The sequence below is a fragment of the Astyanax mexicanus genome, chromosome 4 (assembly GCF_023375975.1).
Source record: "Astyanax mexicanus isolate ESR-SI-001 chromosome 4, AstMex3_surface, whole genome shotgun sequence".
Classification (NCBI taxonomy): domain Eukaryota; kingdom Metazoa; phylum Chordata; class Actinopteri; order Characiformes; family Acestrorhamphidae; genus Astyanax; species Astyanax mexicanus.
In genome coordinates, this window is record NC_064411.1 from 23,872,574 (window position 1) to 23,897,455 (window position 24,882).

General features: G+C 37.1%; 5 protein-coding genes across 11 annotated transcripts in view; 2 read left to right on the forward strand and 3 right to left on the reverse strand.

The window, feature by feature from the left end:
• The window catches only part of LOC125780501 (zinc finger protein 239-like), a 1,096,042-nt gene extending 1,079,124 nt beyond the window's left edge, over positions 1–16,918 (reverse strand). For both annotated transcript variants that reach the window (XM_049477547.1, XM_049477548.1), the window contains exon 1: positions 16,892–16,918. The gene's annotated coding sequence lies outside the window, so the exon portion shown is untranslated. The remainder of the gene's footprint in view (positions 1–16,891) is intronic.
• LOC125801365 (zinc finger protein 239-like) overlaps positions 1–24,882 on the forward strand; it is a 362,996-nt gene that overhangs the window by 181,188 nt on the left and 156,926 nt on the right. The gene's annotated exons all lie outside the window — the stretch shown is intronic.
• LOC111188530 (zinc finger protein 239-like) overlaps positions 1–24,882 on the reverse strand; it is a 214,745-nt gene that overhangs the window by 89,267 nt on the left and 100,596 nt on the right. The window lies entirely within an intron of this gene.
• The window catches only part of LOC125801250 (zinc finger protein 271-like), a 140,506-nt gene that overhangs the window by 34,996 nt on the left and 80,628 nt on the right, over positions 1–24,882 (forward strand). The gene's annotated exons all lie outside the window — the stretch shown is intronic.
• LOC125801263 (gastrula zinc finger protein XlCGF26.1-like) overlaps positions 10,980–24,882 on the reverse strand; it is a 114,495-nt gene continuing 100,592 nt past the window's right edge. For 2 of the 3 annotated variants that reach the window (XM_049477703.1, XM_049477702.1), the window contains exon 2: positions 10,980–12,691. In XM_049477703.1, the coding sequence (XP_049333660.1) occupies positions 11,421–12,560 (1,140 nt within the window). In that variant the 5' untranslated portion in view covers positions 12,561–12,691 and the 3' untranslated portion in view covers positions 10,980–11,420. Of the gene's footprint in view, positions 12,692–16,891; positions 16,951–24,882 lie in introns of those variants that run through there. The other variant, XM_049477701.1, reaches the window with a different exon arrangement.

Genomic DNA, 24,882 nt, shown 5'->3' on the forward strand with positions numbered 1-24,882 from the left:
TGGCTGGGGTATTTTTTGTGTGAATTAATGTTAAACTAGCTAACTAACATTAGCTAAACCACGCTTACAGTTAGCTAGCTGAATTAGCCTTTGAAGTAAACATGAGTTTTCTCTCCCAGCTAACTAGCTAGCTAGCATTAAAAAAAATCTTATGAGTCAATCTTTTAGTTGACAATAGTATGCGCGGGGAACGTCTTATTTTTTTCAAACTGTTGTTATTAGCAGCACTGGTATGGATGGCTACAGGGCATAAGCCATTGGGGTAAGTTACTTGGCGCCAAAATTATAAATCTTATCTGCCGTTTGTAGCTAACTAGCAAGTTAGCTAACCTAGCTACCTCAGTGTTTTCAGTGGTCCACTGAGGAAACAGGTTGGGTAAGCTTTGTGTATTAAATACATTCCAATGTGTCTGTCTGTAGCTGAGGGACACAGCAAGGTAAGTTAGATGGAAATCTAAAAAAAGAAAAACAGAACTTTTCTCAGCCATTTCAGCGAACAGCTAGCTAGCTAGCTTGGTTACCCGGCTAATATAGCTAACCTAGCTAGCTGGCTGTTAGCTGAAAAGGCACAGAAAAATTCTGCTTTGCCTTTTTTAACAACCTTGTAAAAGAAAGCCAGTTTAATTTTTGTTTGACACAATTGTCTGCCATAATTTTGAAACACTGCTTCCATCGGGAGCTTGGAACTATTCTGGTAGTTTCTTACTGGAATTTTATATTCCACCTTAATTGGAGCTGAAACTACAGCCAACAAAATGGTCCTTTGGTGCTTTTTAAGGTGGAATGTCCGTTTCATAATGCAATCTAAGTGCCTAGCCATCTTGTAAAACAAACTTGGTCTGCCGTTTTATGACATTTTAAACACTGCATCGAGAAAGAGGTACTATTCTGATTTTTTTTATTATTTTTTTTACAATTTTCCATTTCACCTTAAATTGTGTTGACTGGATGTGCACCAAAATGTGATGTGCTGTTTTAAGTTGGAGTGTCAGTTTTTGGGTCTTCTGTTTTTTCATATGACTGTACATGGTTATAGCCCATTTAATGATATTAATACAGGGTGGGCATAGTTGTATTAGTCTACTGCCTAAACTATACATTGTGTCAATATAAACCCATAGTGAAATTAATTCATCAGACCCTCTTCTGTCAGAAAACATGGAGTTTACTATCAAATAGGCGTAATTGTAGATTAGATAATGTATGGTCACTCATTTTCTTTAGGAAATGCACTTTTCTAGTTTCCTTTCTTATTTGATTTTTAAGTGCCAATTGTATGATAATTATATTTACAAAATATCTAGAATGTTTCTATTATATTCTTTCTGAATATGTCACAAATTGCTTGATTATGTGATTGTTTGCTCTTTGTTTAAAAATAAGATTTATATTAAACTTAATTTATCCCAGTATTTTTTTTTTGCTTATTTGTGTATCAAATATATTAACAATGACAATCTCAAGTATATAAGCCACTAAAAATGAAAGTGCTTTGAATACCTTAATAAATATAATTGCAGTGCTTGATGAAACCATGTATTAATTAATCATTTAATGGGATGTATCCCCTTTAGTCTGAGTGACCCCTACATCTACAACTATGCTTTTTTTATGCATTTTTTGTCTCATATATGGCTTTCTTCTTTTTTTCCCCAGGGTGTTCAGGAAAATGAGGCACAAGAGCTGGACCAGGCAGCCATGTCGATTGTTGTCGCCACAAATAATGATTCAAAGACGTTACTATATTCATTGAGGGAACACAAGTTCCCTCAGTTTCCCTCAGTTGCGACAGCCTTTGTGATGTTGTTTGGGCTCATATATGCACTCAACTTGAAGTACCCAAAGAAACTACAGTTTACCTTTGAATTTGTGCAGAAAGTCCTGATGGAAAAGGCAAAAACAAAGAGCCCAAAAGTCAATAGGCTGAGCGCACAACTGTACAGGTCAGAGTAAACAAGAGTCGAGTTGCACGGTTTACTTGAGTTCCATTTTGAATTTTTTTGTTCCTAAAACCAGTGATTGCACTCTTTATATGGTATTGCATGTTACATATGCCTGAATATTCCTTGTGTTATTTTAAAAACATGTCTGCCAAGATTCCAAGACTATTGTTCTTATAGGCTAAAGTAGAGTGTGAAAGATTAGATCTACAACCTTTAAATTGTCGTTTTTTTTTTTTTTACCATCATATATAACCATTGTTAAGTGTTCATGTGTTTTTATATTGCCAGCTCATGGATTTGTTTCACTTTATTGCTGCTAAATCAATTTGAAAGTTCAGTGCTAAACACAATAAAAGTGTTCTGAAGCTGTGTTCTGAGTGGTTATTAGTCAGTGTACATGTAAAGCACTTTTATAGTTAATTTGCTATATAATTTTAAATAGTGACAGCTTTTTTCTCTTTTTTGAGCCAATATAAAATCAGTTGATTTAATATGAAAAATTAGTTGCATTGAGGTCAAGTTTTTGCATTAAACCAAATTGACTATTTACATTACATAAATAAAGACAATATATTTTTTTAACCTGAGACAATTCAAAATAATTGAATTGTCCCAGTCTAAAACAATAGCTTACACGGAGTAAAAATAATCAGGTTGAATCAAACTTTTTTTATATATTGAGCCAATGAAAAATATTTCGTGTGATCGATTACTTAAATTTTTTTAGGTTTAGCCAATGTTTTATTTTTTACAGTGCAGCCCATTTTTTTCGCAGGAATTTAAAAAAATAAAACAGCAGCTAGATCTTACAATGCCTTTTTATTGCATATAAGTACAAGTGTATGTTGGTAAGTTAAAAGAACACCCTTCACTTAAACATGTTTCATTCAAATTAAAATCAGATAAAGATTTAAAAGGTAAAAAATTGTAATTTTATGAATTAATATTACTTAGAAGTAGTGCTGGGCGATATGGGGAAAAAAAGATATCACAATAACGATATATATCGTGATATACCACATTTATATAAATCAATTATAAATAAATTAACAAACACGAAAATGAGGGTATTCAATCTGTAATTTAAGTTCGTTTTAGTTTTTCTTTTATTTACCGTTTTAATTAGTTTCAGTTAAGGAGCATTTTCGTTAACAATAAGACTTGGTTACTTAGCTATATGGTGATTATCATGCCATAGCTTCATATAAAATTTAAATAGTATTAAAAAACAGATGACATCACAGACTATTTCCTGGAGCCCGACCAGCCGAAACAAGTGACACGCTCATCTGCACGTTAATAGGTGCGCGGCTTGCGGGGATCTGGTGCTAATTCTACTGCCTTGGGGCTGCGTGACTCTCAGCCTGCCAGTCAGACTACAGTGTCAGCATATAAATCAGGTGCGTTTTCATACAGGACAAACCATTCAAACATGCTGATGAGCTCTTAGCACCAATAAAACAAATCACACAGTGTCTGTCTGGCTTAAAATAATTAGATACAGCTATTAAATGAATAAATTAACGTTCATTTAAAAGACCAGGGAGACGTTCTGTATGCTAACAAGCTAGAAGCTAATAAGTATATAACATTTAATAAAAACAGAAAAATAGATATAAAATAGGAAAATAACCAACTAAACTAAGCTCAAAATGCTAAAAGAAATTTAATCTAACGAATTCAAAAAGATCAAAACGAAAAAGTGAATCCTCAAAGCAGTAGCTTAAAGGGGACATGAAACATTTCAGTTTGTACAAGTTTTCTAAGGGATTAAATATAATGGAATTTATTTGGGGGGGAATTCTTTACACAAAATGTTTACACACTAAATTATAATATATATTTATGTTTGTTGCGTTTGAGCTAGGGCGCCGCCATGTTACCCGTGCAGCGCTGGTGACTTCACGAGGTTGGTTGGTTTAAGATCTCAGGCATATAGCTAGAGGAAAAGAGCTTATTGTTTGTGGAGATTACGGATGAAGACGAAGCTAAACTAGGCTAACATGGAGCATTTACTCAGAGATCTTTCCTGTATAAACCTGAGCAGGACTTTTCAGATGCTTTTCTGAGAGCTAGAAGTTTTGGGAGTGTTTATTCTCTCTCTACGTGGAGCCGTGCAGAACCCTGCAGCCCGTCAACAGCAGGTACTGCCATCCAGTTAACCAGCTAGTTTATATACATTTAGCTATTTAACCTGTAAAGTCCAGAGTTCATTAAGACTGAATGAAACGTACATGATTTAAGTGGATATTTAAACACCCAGGCGCGGTTTGGTTGATAAACCGTTCAGTTTAGAAGTTAGAAGGCTTTCTGGGTAGCTTCATCTAGTTAGCGTTAGTTAGTTAGCTAGCGTTGGCTAGCTATGGTAAGATAGCTGGAAAAGTAGCTAACGCTAGCTATGTTATCTTTTAATTGTCAGTTTATCTAGACTTTCCGTAACGGTACCTCTCGCTGCTCTGCTGGGTGAGCGCATTGTTCTCGTTCCGTGCGGCTACAGCTGCTGCTCTCATAGTAACGTTACCCTCAGTCGGACGGTCTGTACATCCCAGCTGATCAGAGGACAAATAAAAAACGGAGGAAAAAAGCCTTGGACTGCAGCTTATTTATCCGGCGCTAATGCTCCTGACTCAAACCCATCTCCTTCACATAGTCCTGGTCTAGAAAGTGCTCGCCACTAACCCCTAGCATTGCAGCTAACCGGAGGATTCTCGCGCTTCAGCGCTGCGAGCCCCCGCTGAAGAACAGCTGTCCGAGGGCGAGGTATGAAAGTGAAAGTAAATATTTCTCATTCCTCACGCTATTAAATTTCACTACTCCCAGTATTACTACACACAGGGGCAATACAAAAGTGCTCCCCCGCTCTGCATTGAGTTTTGGTTTGGATTTTATTATCTATTGAGGAATTAATTTACAGTAGACTCATAGATTATAGTAGTGAGGCGTTCGGGAACCAACCTCGTGACGTCACTTTTAGCGCTGGGACAAGATGGCGCTGCCCTTACTTAAAAAAAATGACATTTAGATTGCTTATTATTTAAATTCCGCTTCACTGACAACTGTTAAACTTATCAGATTTGGTAGAGTGAAAATACATCTTGTGAATTATACTTAATACTTGAAGTGTTTCATGTCCCCTTTAAAGACAGAATATAAAGCTTTACCAGATTCAAAATTATGACTCATAATTCTAATAAACAAGGCATATTTCACCCTAAGTTTATTTCCTGAAAGGACATACAGCTAAATAGGCTAGATACTGAAAAGCAGAGATTCTAGGCTTTAAAATCGCATATTGGGTGTCCATAATTATTCGTAAACACAGCAAGATATTAATTGTAACATATTTCTGGCCCATCGGCTATGGAGGACCAAAACTGCCAAAATTAAAAATAAATAAATAAATAAACAAAAAATAGTAAATCACTCAATAGAAGTAATATGGTGGATAAAAACGGTAAAAAAAAATGTATTAATGTAAAAATAAATACATATACTTAAAAAGAAATGTCTTAATAAATTGTTATTTATGGATTTCTTTATTAACATTATTAAATTTTCCTTTTGATTTATTTGTTTATTTATTTACATGACTATTTATTTCTGCATTCATTTATTTCCCGATTTATTTATTTCTGCATTCATTTATTTCCCGATTTATTTATTTCTGCATTCATTTATTTCCCGATTTATTTATTTCTGTTTTTCCTTGTGCTTATATTATAATGAAGGGGCGTGTTTTTCACAAAGATAACCTGAATTAGCGTTATGCTAGCGCAGGGGTACTCGAACTCCGGCCTGGATCCAAACCTAAATGAGGTGGACTAAGCATATACTTTACGTGATCGCAGTCCAGTTACGGAGAGAAAAATAATTAGATATGCAGTACAAAGAAACGTTTTCCTAACAGTAGGCTAAAGTCAATTGCGGTCACACCATCTGCACTTAGAAAACACTCGGTCGCGCTATCTACACCGAAGATTTCAGTGCGCGTCTAAACCGTGTTTTACGGTAGCCGCGTGCACAGCGCGAACCCGGAGGAGCAGAGACTGGCGCTTCTCGAGCAGAGACTTAAAATGGAACAGAAACTAGTTTTACACCTAAATAAATATGATTTAACGAGGTCTAATACACAAATATACACCAGAAAGACCACTGCTTATCTGTAGAACAGTGTAACGTTTTGGAAATGTTTGGAGAGCTATTAAATAAGCAAATCAAATTGTTTTCATATCACAGCACTAAATTCTTTAAGACCTTATTCTCATGTATCCCAGATAAATGTTTGAAGTAATATTACTGTATCATTTTGGAGTAATTGGATACCAAACTTAGAAAAAATGTCTATATGTTTTTGCATAAACAACATTTCAAAGTCCTATAAATCCAGCACTAAGACAGTCTTGAAGAACACATTCCATATTAGTAATGACATGAGTAACAAAGAATATTACTGTATCATTTTGGAGTAATTGGATACCAAACTTAAAAAATGTCTATTTGACATGTTTAACCGAATAGACATTTTTCCTAAGTTTGGTATCCAATTAGTCCAAAATAATACAGTAACATTCTTTGTTACTCATGTCATTACTAATATGGAATGTGTTCTTCAAGACTGTACTTCAAGCGCACCTCCAGGTGCGCTGTGCAAGCGGCTACCGTTAAAACACGGTTTAGACGCGCACTGGAATTTTTGGTATAGATAGCGCGACTGAGCGTTTTCTAAGTGCAGATGGTGTGACCGCAATTGACTTTAGCCTACTGTTAGGAAAACGTTTCTTTGTACTGCATATCTAAGTATTTTTCTCTCCGTAACTGGACTGCGATCACGTAAAGTATATGCTTAGTCCACCTCATTTAGGTTTGGATCCAGGCCAGAGTTCGAGTACCCCTGCGCTAGCATAACGCTAATTCAGGTTATCTTTGTGAAAAACACGCCCCTTCATTATAATATAAGCACAAGGAAAAACAGAAATAAATAAATCGGGAAATAAATGAATGCAGAAATAAATAAATCGGAAAAATAAAAGAATGCAGAAATAAATAGTCATGTAAATAAATAAACAAATAAATCAAAAGAAAAATGTAATAATGTTAATAAAGAAATCCATAAATAATAATTTATTAAGACATTTCTTTTTAAGTATATGTATTTATTTTTACATTAATTAATTTTTTTACCGTTTTTATCCACCACATTACTTTTATTGAGTGATTAACTAGTTTTTATTTATTTTTTAATTTTGGCAGTTTTGGTCCTCCATAGTCGGCGGGCCAGGGCGTGTTAAGAGGTTAATGATGTGTATTGGGCTCTACAAAATGTACTACGCTAAATCGACATTGCAAACGTTGCCCAATAGCTGACGATTCAAGATTATTTCCATATCTCTGTTTACCGGTTGCAGCTGGAGTCTGTCCTCTGAAAAAACAAGCTTGTTAATTTGAAACATTTGGCAGCTTCTTCTTTCATCTTCTTCTTTTTTTTCTATATCGTGATATTGTTATTGTGATATAAAAAATTCCATATGGCGATATATGATTTTTCCCATATCGCCCAGCACAAGTCACTACGGAGCCCGGGAGGGGCGTGAATAAAAAAAATATTAAATCGAGTGAACCATATAGCAGTTCGTGCTCACATTTTCTTTAATTCGAGTGAATGATTTGCAGTTCGTGCTCACAATTTCTTTAATTCCTGCTCACGATTTCTGTAATTCGAGCTAACATTTTTTTATGCCTACTAAGACAAGAAGCTCAGAGGGAAAGGAGCATTTTCCTCTCTAGGGCTGCTGTGATTATACAGTTATATGCAAACCTGAAAATACAGTGTGTAGATTTTGTCATAGTGGTGTTGTCCCCACATCCCCACAGTGCACGGGGAAGAGCCAAGCGTGGCTTCCCCACAGCCATTGGGGAACTAATTTATATGTCTAATCTAAATTGAACTTGTATGGGAATTATATGTAAATTAAATAATGTACTACATGATAAACATCATTACAAATCAAAACTGTAATTCAGATTTATGAGTTCAGAATATACATTAACAGTATAATCACAGAAACTGTTTCTTGTGCATATTTTAGTGATACAGGCAGGACAAAGCTCTTTAAGCTTCCAATTTGGTCAACTTTCACATGCACATAATGATGGAAACACAAAAATCGCATTTCATGTATAACATGAGATTTCTATATCTAATAAAATAGCCAAAAGATATGCATATTGTCAAATCAGTGTTCTGCTCAGAAACATCACAAGCATCAAAAAGACATACAAAACAAATAATTATAAACTTGTTCAAGCTATATTTTCTGAATTATGTTACTTTTTTTTTGCTACAAAGATTAATATGTAGATGAAATATAAGTATTGTCAGGGCCAGACAGGAACCAGACTGGTGCGGATACAATAAAATAGCTTTATTAAAATTTATAAAGCAGACAGGAGTAATTAACGAAACCAGGGTCAGAGCCAGAGAGACACAGCAGAGAGAAACCATACCATAAACGGGAGACAGGCCAGAGTTCATACACAAGCAGGCAGTAATACAGGGCAGGCAGTAATCCAAAACGGGTAACACAGTCCAGGTCATACACAGAAATCCAATACACGGGAACAGGCAGAAATCGTAGTCGGTAGAAAAACAGGATCATACACGGAGATAGACAATGGCTAGAGAAACGCTTTGTATTGCAGGATAAACCAAACAGATACTCGGCGAGGCGTGAGCATGGTCCTTTTGTACTGAGGGAAATCAGCACTCGGGACTTCCTGGTGGTGTCATGTGATGTGTCATGTGATCGAGACTGAGTGTGGTGTCATGGTGTGGTGCGTTCTGGGTAATGTAGTTGGAAGCGTGAGAATTGCAGCTAGAGCTGGATGTGGGAGACTTGGGAATGCTTTCAGCACCAGACAGGACAAGTATCACAAAAGTAATAATGCTAACCAGATTTAAGAAGGGGTGTGTTTTGAGGCTGGCTGAATGATAAGAAATTAATAAACAGTTTTAATAGCACACAGTCATACTGCATCAGAAAAAAAAGTAGCCCTGTAACAGCCCTAGAGAGGAAAATGTTCCCTTCCCTACGAGCCTCTTTTCTTAGTGCGCATAAAAAACGCTCGAAATACAGAAATCATCAGCACCAATTAAAGAAATTGTGAGCACGAACTGCAAATTGTTCACTCGAATTAAAGAAAACGTGAGCATGAACTGCTATATTGTTCACTTGAATTAAAGAAAACGTGAGCATGAACTGCTATATCGTTTACTCGATTACATTTTTTTTTTATCCACGGCCCCTCCCGGGCTCCGTAATTCACAAACATTTTAACGAAAAGCAGTTTGGACAGGGGACAAAAGGATGTGGTTAAAAAAGAGGGGTAAAGCTCGGAGAGGTGTCCCCAATTCTAAATTAATATATGGAGACTTTATTGAAAAATACAAACGTTTAAAAATGTATTGAAAGTACATACAAATAAGAATATATATATATATATAACCAAATATGTGAACAGGTATAAGGAAAAGCCCCTCAATACAAGCATCTAAGTCCAAATGAATATAAAATTGTTGTTAAAAATGTAAAATCAAATGACATCTCTGAAAACTTGCAAGAAATAATGTGGCTGATAAGTGTGGGTAGATTAGCTGTAAGATGTTTAGTGAAATGGAGCTGCTACGTCACTACAAAAGTCTGCCCCCTCTCTAACTGTAATGAAACTGTTGAACACTTTTTATTAAAATGTGAAAGAGTGAAAGGACTGTGGTGTAAAAAATTGTTTTTAATGTTGATATAAATTTTAAGTCTGTTCTGTATGTTGTCTTTAATGAAAATTTTCCAAAAAATACAAGAGAATTTTACTGGCTTGTAATCTGTGTTGCAAATTGTGGAAAACGAGAGGTAAAATGGTTATAAATCAAATGCAAATCTCTGCTCAAGTTGTTTTTATTTTGTATATTTTCTTACTGTTAACAGGTTGACGGTATGGTGTCATGATGACAACCCCTGTCAGATGACGTGCAGTGTCACATAGGGCAACAGTTTTCTATTTATTTAGCATGTTTTCTGTGGTTCTGCAGGAGGAAGAATTCTGATGTAGCACCCATTGATGACACCTTCAGCACAGCAGAATGCCTCATGGCCTGCAAGGCGAACAAAGCAAGACACTACATGAGGGGTCGGCAATAGATGGCCTGAGGGCTAGACGTGGCAGTGGCAATTAATGCAGGTTCCGTTTTACTACTGTTTATTTTTGTGTTCTCAATAATTCACCGTCCCTAACGAAGCTTTCCACGCCCCTGGCAGGGTGACATCATCAAGAACGCAACTGTTCGGGAGTACGCACTAGTGAGTCAAACTTGCCAAGTCCGTACTTGCCAAGTACGGAAGTCCAGACTTGTGTACTTGTGCATTGAGAAACGGCCACTGTTTCGACATTTAGCTATGCTAGCTACCAATAATAATGGTCAGTAAAATAGCTACATCTGTTCAGTACATCTGCAAATGGCATAACATTTAGCTAGCTAGCTATCTAAGAATTATAATGGTCAGTAAAATAGCAAATGCTGTGATTTGGACATTTAGCCAGGCTAGCTATCAATAATAATAGTCATTAAACTAGCTACCGATAAAAAAATGGTAAATAAGTCAAATGTAGATTTTGGTAAATAAGTGTAATTGGTGAATGGCTATGCTCTTCAAAAAAAAAAAAAACCAACACAACCCATATGAAAATCATATGAATACAATGTATTTATAAACATATGAATACAAGTTAAACACATGCTACACTACCATTGGAAGTTATTGTCTATTTAACCCTTTTAAGCCTGAACCATTAAAAAAAATCAATTTCTTTCTGAAATTCAATCTGAAAATGACTATTATGTTTAATTTCAACCCAAATCCATTTCACACTGGATTTGTCCTTTGGGCAACTTTAAGTATTTAACAAATAATAACATAAGACAATCTCAGGCCTATAAGTTTCATATCAAACATATGTTGAGAAAATACAATGAGACTGCAGATCTGCATTATAAAATCCATTTATTAAAACACAGATGAGTAAATATAGAGGTGAAGCAATACAAAGATAATAGTTTGTAGTGGATAAAAACCATTAAGAAACTACATGATTTGGATGTTCTTAGTAAATTTGGAGGATAAAAAAAACCTTCAGCAACATATAATATTCAATAAGGGAATGATTAGAGAGTATAAAACTTGAGTATTAAAACGCAACCAAATATTCATCTTTATCCCTCTATGGTAACAGATTTTAAATCAGACTGAACCATAGACAAACGAGAACACCAGCAGAGGGAGTGAATGAGCCTGCAACCTTTTGCTGAACCTGTACAATCCATTGTTAAATTCAGTTCATGTTTGTTTCTGGTGGAACATGTCCTAAGTGACAAAGTGAAACATTTGTGTAGGATAAGGTGTTCTGTTCTAAAGATGATTTGCTCTTTTAATTGCCGTGGAACAAATTTGCAATAGTTTTCTCTCCTGTGTGAATGCGCTGGTGTTTTTTGAGATGACCCTGTTGAGTAAAACTTTTCCCACAGTCTGAGCAGTGATACAGTTTTTCTCCTGTGTGAATGCGCTGATGTATTTTGAGATCACTATGTGTGGTAAAACTCCTCCCACAGTACGAGCAGTAATATGGTTTCTCTCCTGTGTGAATGCGCTGGTGCAGTTTGAGATTACTCTGTTTAGTAAAACTTTTCCCACAGTCTGAGCAGTGATACGGTTTCTCTCCTGTGTGAATGCGCTGATGTATTTTGAAATTACTCTGTTGAGTAAAACTCCTCCCACAGTATGAACAGTAATACGGTTTCTCTCCTGTGTGAATGCGCTGGTGTTTTTTGAGATTACCCTGTTCAGAAAAACTCCTTCTACAGTCTGAGCAGTGATATGGTTTCTCTCCTGTGTGAATGCGTTGGTGTTTTTTGAGAGTACACTGTTTAGTAAAACTACTCCCACAGTCTGAGCAGGAATACGGTTTCTCTCCTGTGTGAATGCGCTGGTGATTTTTCAGAGTACTCTGTTGAGTAAAACTCAACCCACAGTCTGAGCAGTGATACGGTTTCTCTCCTGTGTGAATGCGTTGGTGCATTTTGAGAGTAGTCTGTTTAGTAAAACTACTCCCACAGTCTGAGCAGGAATATGGTTTCTCTCCTGTGTGAACGCGCTGGTGGTTTTTGAGAGTATGCTGTTGAGTAAAACTCAACCCACAGTCCGAGCAGTGATAAGGTTTCTCTCCTGTGTGAATGCGCTGGTGACTTTTGAGATTACTCTGATTAGTAAAACTCTTCCCACAGTCTGAGCAGTAATACGGTTTCTCTCCTGTGTGAATGCGCTGGTGATTTTTGAGAGTACTCTGTTTAGTAAAACTCTTCCCACAGTCTGAGCAGTGATACGGTTTCTCTCCTGTGTGAATGCGCTGGTGTTTTTTGAGATTACTCTGTGCAGTAAAACTCTTCCCACAGTCTGAGCAGTGATACGGTTTCTCTCCTGTGTGAATGCGCTGGTGTTTTTTGAGATTACTCTGTTGAGTAAAAGTCTTGACAGAGTGCTGATGTTTCTCCATGTCGAGACTTGGCTTCATTTGTCAGTTAAATGTATCAAACAATTTCTGTGTGTTCTGGAGATTCTTCAGGATGGCTTCTGCTTCACCTCTTTCAGCAGTTTAACATTGCTCTTATTTAAATATGAATTTCAGGAGAATATTCTTCATTTCTGGAAAGAACAAAGAAAAATGTTAAAATAAAAGCAGGTCCATAAACTGAAGAGAACTGCCTAAATCAGTTACATTATACAGACAAAACTACTGGGACAGCTTCATATTACCATAAAACCTTTTGTACATTTATCCCCATTCTAAGTGAGTGATGTTGCCCTTTAATCTGAAGCTTTGAGGCGTGTGCCAAAAAAAAAAAGACACGCATTGGTTCGAATCACTGTGCCGATAATTGATTCATTGTACATTGATCACGTGACAAACGATGGCCGAAGCTTTTTCCTTTACATCAATTTCTAAAAGATTCCTGATTTTTTTTTCAACTCAGTTCATTATTTTCCACCACATTAGCTTCAGACTAACAGTGATATGCACTCTTGAGTTCAATACCTGTTTTTTTATATGTAAAACAAAATCCTTTAAATAGAAAAAAACACAAAAGAAAATTTGGTGAGAAATGTAAATTTAATTGTGTTTTTTAAAAAGAAAAACTGCAGCTCCACATCAATGGCTTAACTGATTTGTTTACTAAATCAATATAGCGAACACGGTGGCGAATAACAGCATCGGGTTAAAGCCCAACGTCATCTGCAGAGCCAGAGAGCAGCAAGAAGCTCTACACCAGCAGATTCAGACCAGCAGCTCCAAGACCTGCTGCAGTTTTACAGAAGCTAGCGTTACCCACAATTCCATCATCTCTATATCGATGTTGTATATGCTTGAGAAAGATTGAACTCTCTAACCGACTCTTTCCTTTTTATTTTCTAGAAATGAGATAATATTACTTTTTTCCAGACGAGAGACTGAAAGACATAAATCCTTGGGTTTTACAGATTGAGTTGGTCGGTGACGAGGCAGAGAGCACAGGACAAGATTGTCTAACGTTCTCTCTCACAAGCAAACCTGGGTTCTTGTTAATTATTTTAGTATAATAAATGTTATACAATATACATTATCAGTGGAGACTTATTTCATGCATCTACATACCATCACAGCTCCAGATATGACATTTAAATTAGTTCAATCATAAAAAACGTGTTTGTATCTTTAACATAAAATATGAAAAGAAACTCATATGGATGGATGTCGGACAATGCAGCGTCTACTCATGTCTGAAATGTCCACACTCTCATTTAGGAAGTGCAGACAAGTTTGTATCCAAATTAAAAGAACTAAATATGTCCTGGCTTGGTGAAGGTATTCGCAGTCCTGTTTAGCTACCGGTTAAAAACGTTGGTAACATTAAAAAACATTAAACATTAAAAAAGCACTGGTAACATTGGCTAGCTAGATAACAATAGCTAGCTGGGTTAAAAAAGCACTGGTAACATTAGCCAGCTAAATAACATTAGCTACTTGGATAAAAAAGCGCTGACAACTTTAGCTAGGTAGGAAATGTTAACTACCAGTTAAAACGCTGTTAGTACTTTGTCCCCTATTTTGATCCAGTTCTGCCTATTAAACAGTTCTCTTTTTCTCTCTGCCAGTCTCGTTAAGGAAACGTCAGCTTCCACTGTAGATAAACACTTAACCATTATTCCAACATAAAAGAAAATCACATCATAAAACATTTTACTATTGCTAACACTTTTTAAAATCTTTGCATAAAAAGCTGTGTAACATGCACCGCTTTTTTTATGTACCACGAACGATATAGAAAATATCGAATAACCAGTGCTGCCAACTTAGCGACTTTTCAGACCCTCTAGCGACTTTTTTTGTTTAAAAAAAAAAAAAAAAAAAGCGACTAGCGACAAATCAAGCGAGTTTTTGTGGTGTTATTGGAGACTTTTGGCGACTCTGAGATGAACACGCGCTCTTCAGTTACTGACCTCCGCGCTGATGCGGGCGCTGCCGCTCAGTCACATACAGCAAAAAAAAACATCACCAAACGGCAGTGAATGCCAGGACGAGTTATTGCTTTAAACAACGAGACGAATCCGGTACTGAAGCTCAGTTAATTTTGCCGCTGAGACGAACTGAGCACATTTGGCTAAATTCTGCACGGATTATGCAGAGTCTAAGCCAATGCTGCCGTACATCAGCGGATCTCGGGCAGAGCCTTTATGCTATCTGGGACAGCTTGCCGCACGCACAGGTGACGGGCGAAGCCACTGACCAAGGAAAAATGTTAATTCTACAGAGTCTAGCGAATATAGTTAGTAAGATAACTACACTAATGTTAGCTAACAAATTAAGCTAGCTATAAAATCCAACCGAGATTAAAGGGTTCGCCTAAGATCTTGATAATTAATAAAATAAAATGCACACAGACACAGGAGTGGAGGGAAAAACAGCCAGCAAACGTACCGAAAAAACTGCAAAGAACTTTGTCCAGAATGTCTGTTAGAGCAATTAACAGCAGAACACGACATTATTAATACAACAATCTAAATTCAGTTTAGCTAATAAAAAATAAAAACGGTAGTACAGTTAGCTAGCTAAACGTTTGACTAACTACTAGTACTAGTCTACTGCTTGACGTAAGGGGAAAAAAAGAACATGATGCAGGTTCTGCTGACGGTCTGTTATTGGTCCCGCCCATACATTCATTGGAAATCCCTTAATTTAACTCACACAGTATCAGTCATTCACTGACCTCATTCACCACATAGCCTGTCACTCACCTCCTCCACAGTGTCTGTCTCTTTATAAAGAGCTAAACATCTATTGAACCATTGAACAATTTGTCTATGATAGTTTTTTAAAAAAAAAAAAGAAAACTTAAGAAAACGTAAAAAATAGAAATAAAATAAAACAAACTAACTAAAAAAAAAACCTAAAAAAAAAAAAAAAAAAAAACGTAGAATTACAGTTCTGGCTAACTGCTGCTCTTATAATAACATTTAAGAACATGGCAAAAAAACTTTACGTAATTCACTTAAAAATAAAGTTACCTATTTAAAAAGCAACAGAAGTTGTTCATTTGTAACATTTCTAAACAGCATTAGATGGAAAACGGTGGACATAACTTTTTTATTTAACATGAATGCAAACTTTACCTAATCTGAGAGCAACAAACATTGAAAATCAGGTCAAATCGTTCTTTAAACTAGTAAACTATGGAGGACCAAAAATTACATAAGTATAAATAAACACACATATAAATGTATAAATATATGAATAAATAAATAAATGAATAAATAAATTAATGTTAAAATGAATAAATATTTAAATAAATGCACATATAAATGAATAAATAAATATATAAATACATGCACAAATAATTGTAAATAAATAAATTAATAGGTAAATAAATTAATTAATAAATACATTCCTTATTTATATATTTATTTATTAATTTATATGTGCATTTATTTATGTAAACCTTTATTTATTTATTTATGCTTATGTCATTTTTGGTCCTCCAAAGTAAACACGCCTGCATTTGATTTCACACTGCTGCAGTTACATTGTCTGCTCACAACTCCTCCCTCCTTCTTATCTATAAACCATGCAGAGTACGTGTTGGATAGTGTTTGACCTGCTCCAACCTCACCTTACACATTACTATAGTAATGCCTTCTCTTTTACAGGAACAAATAATCCCAACTTTTCCACTAAGATAGTAATTATATGCATCCAAACTGCAGTACGCTTTCACTGCCTCCGTCTCAACAAGGTAGTGATCACATCTGGGAAGGTCACCTCTGGCAAGCGTTTTAAATCAGAGGAAAAAACTTCCCTCTTAAATCCTTATCAAAAGGATCAGGAACAGAGGTTTTTACTCATTTCTGAACATATGTTTGCTCTGTTTTCGGGAGACTTGCGAAATATGCGCTCTCATTTTGACAGCTGTACACTTAAAAATAGCGCCACCGGAAGCATCGAAGGAACAGACATGTGCAGTAGCTTTGTTATTGTTTTTCTCATTGAAACGGTCTATATAGCCTAAATGGTAAGATAATGTACAAGCTGTCCTTAATGGTTAATCCTTTCCTTTATAAATAACTTTAGTTGTTAGGTGTGGTATTGGTAACAACACTGGGTCACTTTACAAGCTAATGTTGCTAATGCTAATGCTCCTGCCTCTATGTAAGTTTACTGTAGATAAACAGAAGCGCTTTACACCCAAATAAACAGTTTTCAGGAGCGAAATCTGTGTAGATTAACATCGTGTGAGAGAGAGAGAGAGAGAGAGAGAGAGAGAGAGAGAGAGAGAGAGAGAGAGAGAGAGAGAGAGAGAGAGAGAGAATTACCTTCTGAGGTTCAGCTGATCCTGCTCTTACTCCGGCGCTCCAGCTACAGACCCCGGAAGCTCAGTCTCATCCGGGTTATGTAGAGCCCCGCCCCCTCCCCCGCTATATCACGTTATACCCCATCACCGCTAGAAGGAGCCCGCGAGGGAGTCCTCAATGCATGGAGCTGAATGGAGCCAAACAGCTAAAACTCTCATTTAAAACACTGTATAACTACTTCTCTGGGGTTTTCCTTTAATTTTACAAAGTAGAACAAAGTATCTCACTAAAATAGAAAAGAAAACAAACCCGTTTATTTCCATTTTCTAAAATAAATGTTTTTTTATTCAGTAGATTTACTAGCATTACTGCTACGGATGCTGGAGTTACACACAGAGCTCATTTTAAAGGATTAAAACTGCAGTTTAAAAGCAGTTTTAATAATTACCTCTGCAGTGATGAAACAGTTATAGTTGTTCTGTTTTGAGGAAATTAGTAAAAGTTTTACTCTATAAAGTATCAAACATTTATAGATGATTACTTTGCTAAAAATAATAAATTTTAAATGTTTGATACTTCATAGAATAAAAAAACATTTATTCGTTTTTGTATATTCCAAACTCTGTCAAGTGGCTTGAGATTCAGAGCAGATTCTGAAGTGAGTTTTTTCCTCTTTAAAGATTCTCTGATTGCTCCTGTACAACTCCAACAAACAGCATTTATTAATTCCTATGGAAAGATCAGTGCTTTTGTGACACTGATTCTGGTAGACACTTTTTTAAATCTAAATTTTATTCAAAATATTATGGTTGCATTTTCTTTGCATTTACCTTCTTGATGTCCTGCAGGTTCTTGAAAAGGAGATCGTACTGCAGCAGATCTTGTTTGTTGCTCACCTTGTCTAAAGTCTTTCTATTTATGTATCCTGAAAGCTTTCCATAAATTGAGGTCATTCACAGCTCCTGCCTATAAAATCACTCTCTGACATCACAATGGACCATCCTGATTTCTGTATAGAAGGGTACTTCACACTTGTAAAAGCATTTGAAAATTCATATTCAAATATCAGTTTTAAACTAATTAAATATAAAATAAGAAATATTTGTTTAAGAGTTTATTTGTTTATAGGATGGTGTTTATTTTTTTTTTTACTTTTCCAAAATTAGTCCAGAAAGCAGTCTCATTCTACTACAAAATATTAGCCAATTTAGGCAGAACTTTTTGTACACATTAAAGGAAGAAGTTACTGATGTTGAGACTATTTGGGCCAGATTATATCTGGTTCTGTGTAGGAATATAACAAACACCCCTGGTTGCTTGAGTCACTTAATCCTCCTATTATGTTTGGGGTCAATTTGACCCTACTCACTGTTTAACGCATTTAAATTAGTTAGTTAATCTCATTTATTTACTTCATATTTGGTGACTTTTCCTCATTTAATAGAGACAACTGGGTAAACATAAAATTAATGGGATGTTTTTTTTGTGTTTTGTACACATTTTGTTTACATCATTGTTGTTTGGAGTCATTTTGACCCCACACTCTTTTAGCTTTATAAAACATAAAAATATCAGAATTTGACACACATTTGTGTTAAATGATGTGAAGGTCAATATGACATGTAATTTTATATTCTTCAAAAAAATTAGATCCCTAAAATAACATAATTATAACTGTATTAGTGCAAGAACCACTGACAGTTGATGTGACAGGGGGGCGGGGAAAACATAATTCTAATGAGAACTTGATATTTCTCATTCTGTGGAGGAATATATTGTTCCTACAAACATATTAATAGTTCACACAACATAGTGGAAATGCAGAGATATAAAAGGTTTCACAGCAGCTTCTAAACCAGTTATCTACGTGTTCTGTCTCTCTCTTTCTGCTCTCTCTCTGACGTCTAAGAAAAGGTTTTCTCTCAGTGAGGATTTCTCACATCTCTGTCACCATGACAGAGACAGAGAGGAGAATGTGTCTGAGAAAAAGGAGGACTTTAGAGAGGATCCTGATTATAATGAATCCTCCTCTGATGAGCCCTTTACTGTAGACCCTCTTTTTTTTTTTTCAACCAATAGAAAACAGACTACCTTCCAAAAGTAAAAAGTTATTATAGTCTGTCTCCCCACTTAAAAAAATGATAAACTTAGTGCTGCTAATGAAATCAGAATAGTTCCAGGTCTCAGCAGATATGCTTTCAGCCACGTCCAAACATAAAATCAGCATTTGAGTTCTTCAGAACACCATCAAGCTAAAAGGATAAACTACTTTAGATGATACGTTTAGAGGGAGGTGTTTGTATAGAAGGATAGTTAGAAAGACTTGGATTTAATTTAATCCCACATGTAAGTCTACATTGTGTTGCTCAGTTTGGAGAGTACAAGTCAAAAGGTGAAGAAAGAACAGGTGTTTGGGCTGCAGACAGATCCAGCACGTCTCTAAACACAGTCCATGTCTCCTCCGTGTCCTATGCTTCAATAGCACAGAAACAAGGCAGGACTGATGAGATCTTAATAGACTCAGCAATATGGGATGAATGGAACAAGTAGGATCTTCTTCTTTACAATCCAGATTCCCATGTGACTGAGCATGAATTTCTGCTCATTTGTTTTTTTCCTGTGGTCAAATTGGCCCCAAACATAATACTTTTAACTATTCTTGATAACATACAATCTTTTTATAAAGACATTTTAAATGGCTATTTAAGTAGTCAACAAACAAATACAGCATGTGAAATAAACTTGTTAAAAAATGTTATTAATATATAATAATTTTCTGTAATTTGAACCCATTGACCCCAAACAGAGAAAACACTTTTTTCAATACAAAGATCCATTAGAACTATAACATCTTCAGGATTCTTTCAATATGTAAGAGTGCTTTACACCAAGAACCCACATGTAAACAAATTATTCTTAATATCATAGTTATATTGGTATATAATAAAATAAATGTATGTAGTTCATACTTAATTTAAAATTGAATAATAAACTTTGATTACTAAAAATAATTTACTGAATAAGGTGAGCTTTCACTTAATTGATCAATAGTACCATCGTGACTACCCCAAAGAGAAGCACTCACTCCTTGTATTAAATAATCAATGCTTCACTTTGTGATGGTCACCATAGATATTCAAACTATTTTTGTACTGACAAAATGTACTATGCAAGTTAACACTGTTCAAAAATGTACACCAAATTGATAAAACATTTTTAACACTGTGTAATAAATGCTAAAGTTGACTTGGTCCTCAATGTTGATGGTTTACAAGTGTGAAGTACCCTTCTATACAGAAATCAGGATGGTCCATTGTGATGTCAGAGAGTGATTTTACAGGGAGTAGGTGTGAATGACCTCAATTTATGAAAAGCTTTCAGAATACATAAATAGTAAGACTTTAGACAAGGTGAGCAACAAACAAGATCTGCTGCAGTACGATCTCTTTTTCAAGAATCTGCAGGACATCAAGAAGGTAAATGTAAAGAAAATATTATTTTAAATGAAATTTAGATTTTAAAAAAGTATCTACTGGAATCAATGTCACAATTGATACTCTAACAACAGCACTGATCTTTTCATAGTAATTAGTTAGTGGTATTTGTTGGGGTAGTTTGAAGTGCCTCTAACAATGAAATACATTTTTCTGATAAACCTGTGCACATTTCTATCTATTCTATCTCTGAGTGTCACTCTAACTGTAGCCATTGACATGGGAAATTTCATTATCAGTATTATCATCATGTTATTATGACAAATGTAAATGTTCATTTCACTAGATGTGATCATTTGTATGCATGGTTATTTTATTAGATGTGCTTAATCACACTTAATATTCACAGGACCGCTGGAAGGAGTGTAAATATACAACGTGTGGCAGATCAGCGGCAGATTAAAATCTGTGGCAGTTGACGGCACGTCCAGTCTTTAGTGAGGGAAGGCAGGTGAGATCATTTTGTTTGGGGACTAAATTTCTGATTCAAAGTCAAGAGAGAGAACAACAAAATGGGATCCCACTTAGCTAAATTTCCCACTTCCTAAATTTCCTTCGGGATAAATAAAGTATCTATCTATCTATCTATCTATCTATCTATCTATCTATCTATCTATCTAGCTAAAGAACTAAAATATAACTAAAAAAAATATATACACACGGCTCCATTATTTCATGAGATGAGTAGAAATTATGGCACAGAGAGTGTAATGTATGTTCCAATTTGGATTAGATACTTTGGATCTGCTCGTGGGGTGCCCACGAGCAGTAACTAATCATTGGAAAAAGCATAAAGAAAATATGTTAAGAGCAGCAGGAAAAAAATACAATCACCCTCCTGCGAAGACCTACAACAAGTAGGAGGTAGGAAATGCAGAGATGAATTTGAGAACTTTTGTGTTTCGTGCCGACCCACAGCCAATGAGATAAAGCGCATCCTGATGAGAAAACTCGGATCAAGTTACTGCAAGATTGACAGAGGCTGGCCGCAGCAGGACATCAGACTGGGTGGTGTTCAGTGGAACCAAGAACCCGCAGCAAACCCAGATCTGAATTTGGAATACAGAAACATGATAAGAGACTTAAAAGAGCGCCTTGTTGCAGCTTTTCCCCTTCACGTCAATATGGGAAAAATCGCTGAATGCAAGCAGGAGGACGGAGAGACTGTGCAGGATTATATGGTTCGTCTAACCAGAGTCCACACTGATCACAGTGGACTCGAGGCTCCTGCAGCCAGAGCAGAAAATGCTGATGCGGTTTCTTCATGGATCAAGCTATGTTAACAATGGATTTGCTGGTAACGGACTTGTATTCGACCACCAGCGCCTCAACAACAGCAACAAGACAGTCAGGAGGACGATACTGAAGTGGATTGGACAAACAGGTGTTATGCCTGCAGAAGGGAAGGACACTTCGCTAGAGACTGCCCTGGGGAAGTGACGGGCGGCGGAGAGGCAGGACGGCACAGACGAGTCCACTGAGTCATCGGACAGGAAAGTAGATCTTTCTTTTTCTTACCTCAGTTTAGTGCAGCAATTAACCCATAATCCAACAGCAATGCCAATGTTAAATGTTGAAGTGTGTGGAAAGACACTGAAATTTATTGTTGACAGCGCTGCTGGTTATTCTGTAATTAGGGCAACCAGGAAAACATACAGCATTAATTGGGGTAGGAGGGCAAATAGTTAAAGAAAAAGTGTCTGTGCCTCTCCAATGTTCTTTAAACGACCGATCCTTCTCTCATTGCTTTATGATCTCCTCAACATGCCCAGTAAACTTGTTGGCTAGAGATTTGATGTGTAAATTATGTTGTTACATTACATTACATTACATTTCATTTGGCAGACGCTTTTGTCCAAAGCGACTTACAATAATGAAGTACAAAAGTAATAGGAATTTAGATAACCCATTTTTAGATAGGGCTTAAAGGAGGTCGAAGGGAAATAAAGGGATAGAGAAGTGAAGGAGGGGAAGAAGGAAATGGGGTTAGAAGTAGTTAGTGTGTTAGAGGTATTAGGAGAGTAAGTGCTCTTTGAAGAGCTCTGTCTTCAGGAGCCTCTTAAAGATAGCGAGAGATTCTCCTGATCTGGTAGTGGAAGGTAGTTTGTTCCACCATTGTGGAACTCTGTATGAGAACAGTCTGGATTGCTTTGTGTGAGTGTTTGGCAAAGCGAGGCGATGTTCATTGGAGGAGCGCAGCGGCCGGGAGGTAGCGTAAGCCTTCAGGAGTGAGTGCAGGTAGGAAGGAGCCTGTTCTGTCATCACCTTGTAGGCGATTGTAAGAGTTTTGAATTTGTTGCGAGCATCAACTGGTAGCCAGTGGAGCTCAATGAGCAGCGGGGTGACATGTGCCCGTTTTGGTTGGTTGAAGACCAGACGTGCTGCTGCATTCTGGATCATTTGGAGTGGTTTTACTACGCAGGCCGGGAGGCCAGTTAGCAGGGCATTGCAGTAGTCGAGGCGTGAGATGACGACTGCTTGTACCAGGAGTTGGGTGGCCTGTTGCATCAGAAACGGTCTAATTTTCCTGATGTTATAAAGCGCGAAGCGGCAGGATCGAGCAACCGAGGCCACATGGTGCGTGAAGGAGAGCTGGTCATCAACCATAACACCCAGGTTCCTAGCAACCTTTGTCGGTGAGAGAGAGAGAGAGTCGATGCTTATAGAGAGGTTGTGTTGAAAAGATGGTTTTGCTGGTATGACCAGAAGTTCAGTCTTTGAGAGATTTAATTGAAGGTGATGCTCCTTCATCCAAGAGGATATGTCAGAGAGACACGACGATGTCCGTGCAGAGATTGAGTTATCTTCAGGTGAGAATGACAGGTATAGCTGGGTGTCATCAGCAAAGCAATGGTAGGAAAAGCCATGTGAGTGGATAACCTGACCAAGAGAGGCAGTGTATATTGAGAAGAGAAGGGGACCCAGTACCGAACCCTGCGGAACCCCAGTGTATAGGGAGTTGGCTGAGGACAGCTGTCCTTGCCACGACACCTTGAACGAGCGCCCAGTGAGGTATGATCTGAACCATGACAGCACATTGTCTGAGATCCCCATGTTTGAAAGTATAGTTAGGAGGAAGTCGTGGTTGTCCGTGTCAAAGGCGGCCGAGAGGTCCAGCAGAATGAGCACTGAGGACTGGCCTGCAGCTCTAGCAGTTTTCAACGCTTCAGTCATAGACAACAGAGCCGTCTCGGTAGAGTGTCCTTTTTTGAATCCAGATTGGTTCTGGTCCAGGAGGTCATTCTGGGAGAGGAAGTCAGAGACCTGATTTAAAACTGCTCTCTCGATTGTTTTAGAGAGAAAGGGTAGTAGTGAGACCGGTCTGTTGTAATTTGATTAGCTCACCAACTGGTTTATCTATAGAATTTGAACAACCATGCATGGTTCAATTAGCACCTGGGGCTCCAGGGTATGCATATATGTGGCGTTGTGTAGAAAAACAGAGTGAAACAATGAAACATTTTCTGCCAGAAACAAAGAAACTGGTGACAGAGCCCTTAGAGTGGAAACAAACTGATTTGCATTGTACATCCCACATTAGCAGTGGGCCAGACCATGAATACGAACAGTTGTTTTACCACCAGACTTCAGAACCACTGTCTACAAAATATTTAATTTGGGACAGTGAAAAAGCAGCAGCTATGGTCTCTTTAACTAAACAGCTGGACACTTTGTTCACAGTAGAAAATTCCTCCCCTCACATCTCCCTGGCCAGAGTTAACCATACCGTGCCATGGAAAAATATTGGTCCATGGGCTTTACGGGTGGCCAGGGCTAAAGATTGGGTGAATACAGAACACCCCAATGTGCAGTACAGCGCCTCCACCCACACGTGGAGATGCCCTTATCAGTATCATTTGAAAACAGAGCCTACAGTGGAGCTGTTTGGCAGCGCGCCACTGGTGCAGGCGGTTTCGCTTACAGAGGAAGAGGAACTGGAGCTTAGCTCACTCCCTCTTCAGCTGTGGGCCAGCAGTAAATATGATGTGGGTTTAATCAAAGGCTGTGAACCTGTGTCCATTACACCTAAGTCTTCCTATAGGCCTAGACAAGCTCAATATCCTTTGAAACCTGAAGCAGTTGAAGGCATTAGGCCCGTGTTTCAAGCTCTTCTTGAAAAAGGGGTCATAGTGCCATGTGCATACTCACCAGTTAGAACGCCAATCTTTCCAGTTAAGAAGCCCGGCCGGGATGAGTGGAGATTTGTACAGGATCTGCAAGCAGTAAATTCAGCAGTCCAAGCACGAGCCCCTGAGGTTCCAAATCACCACACTATTTTGTCTCAGATACCAACGTAACACACCCACTACAGTGTAGTGGATCTGGCTAATGCATTTTTCAGTATTCCAATACATCCAGACAGCAGATTCTGGTTTGCATTTTCCTTTGAAGGGAAAGCATATACATTTACAAGGTTGTGTCAGGGTTATTGCGAGTCAACCATCTATACAGCTTAAGGTGGCTTTGCAAAATATGCCAGCATTGGGCATACCTGATTCAACTAAACCTTTTGTTCAG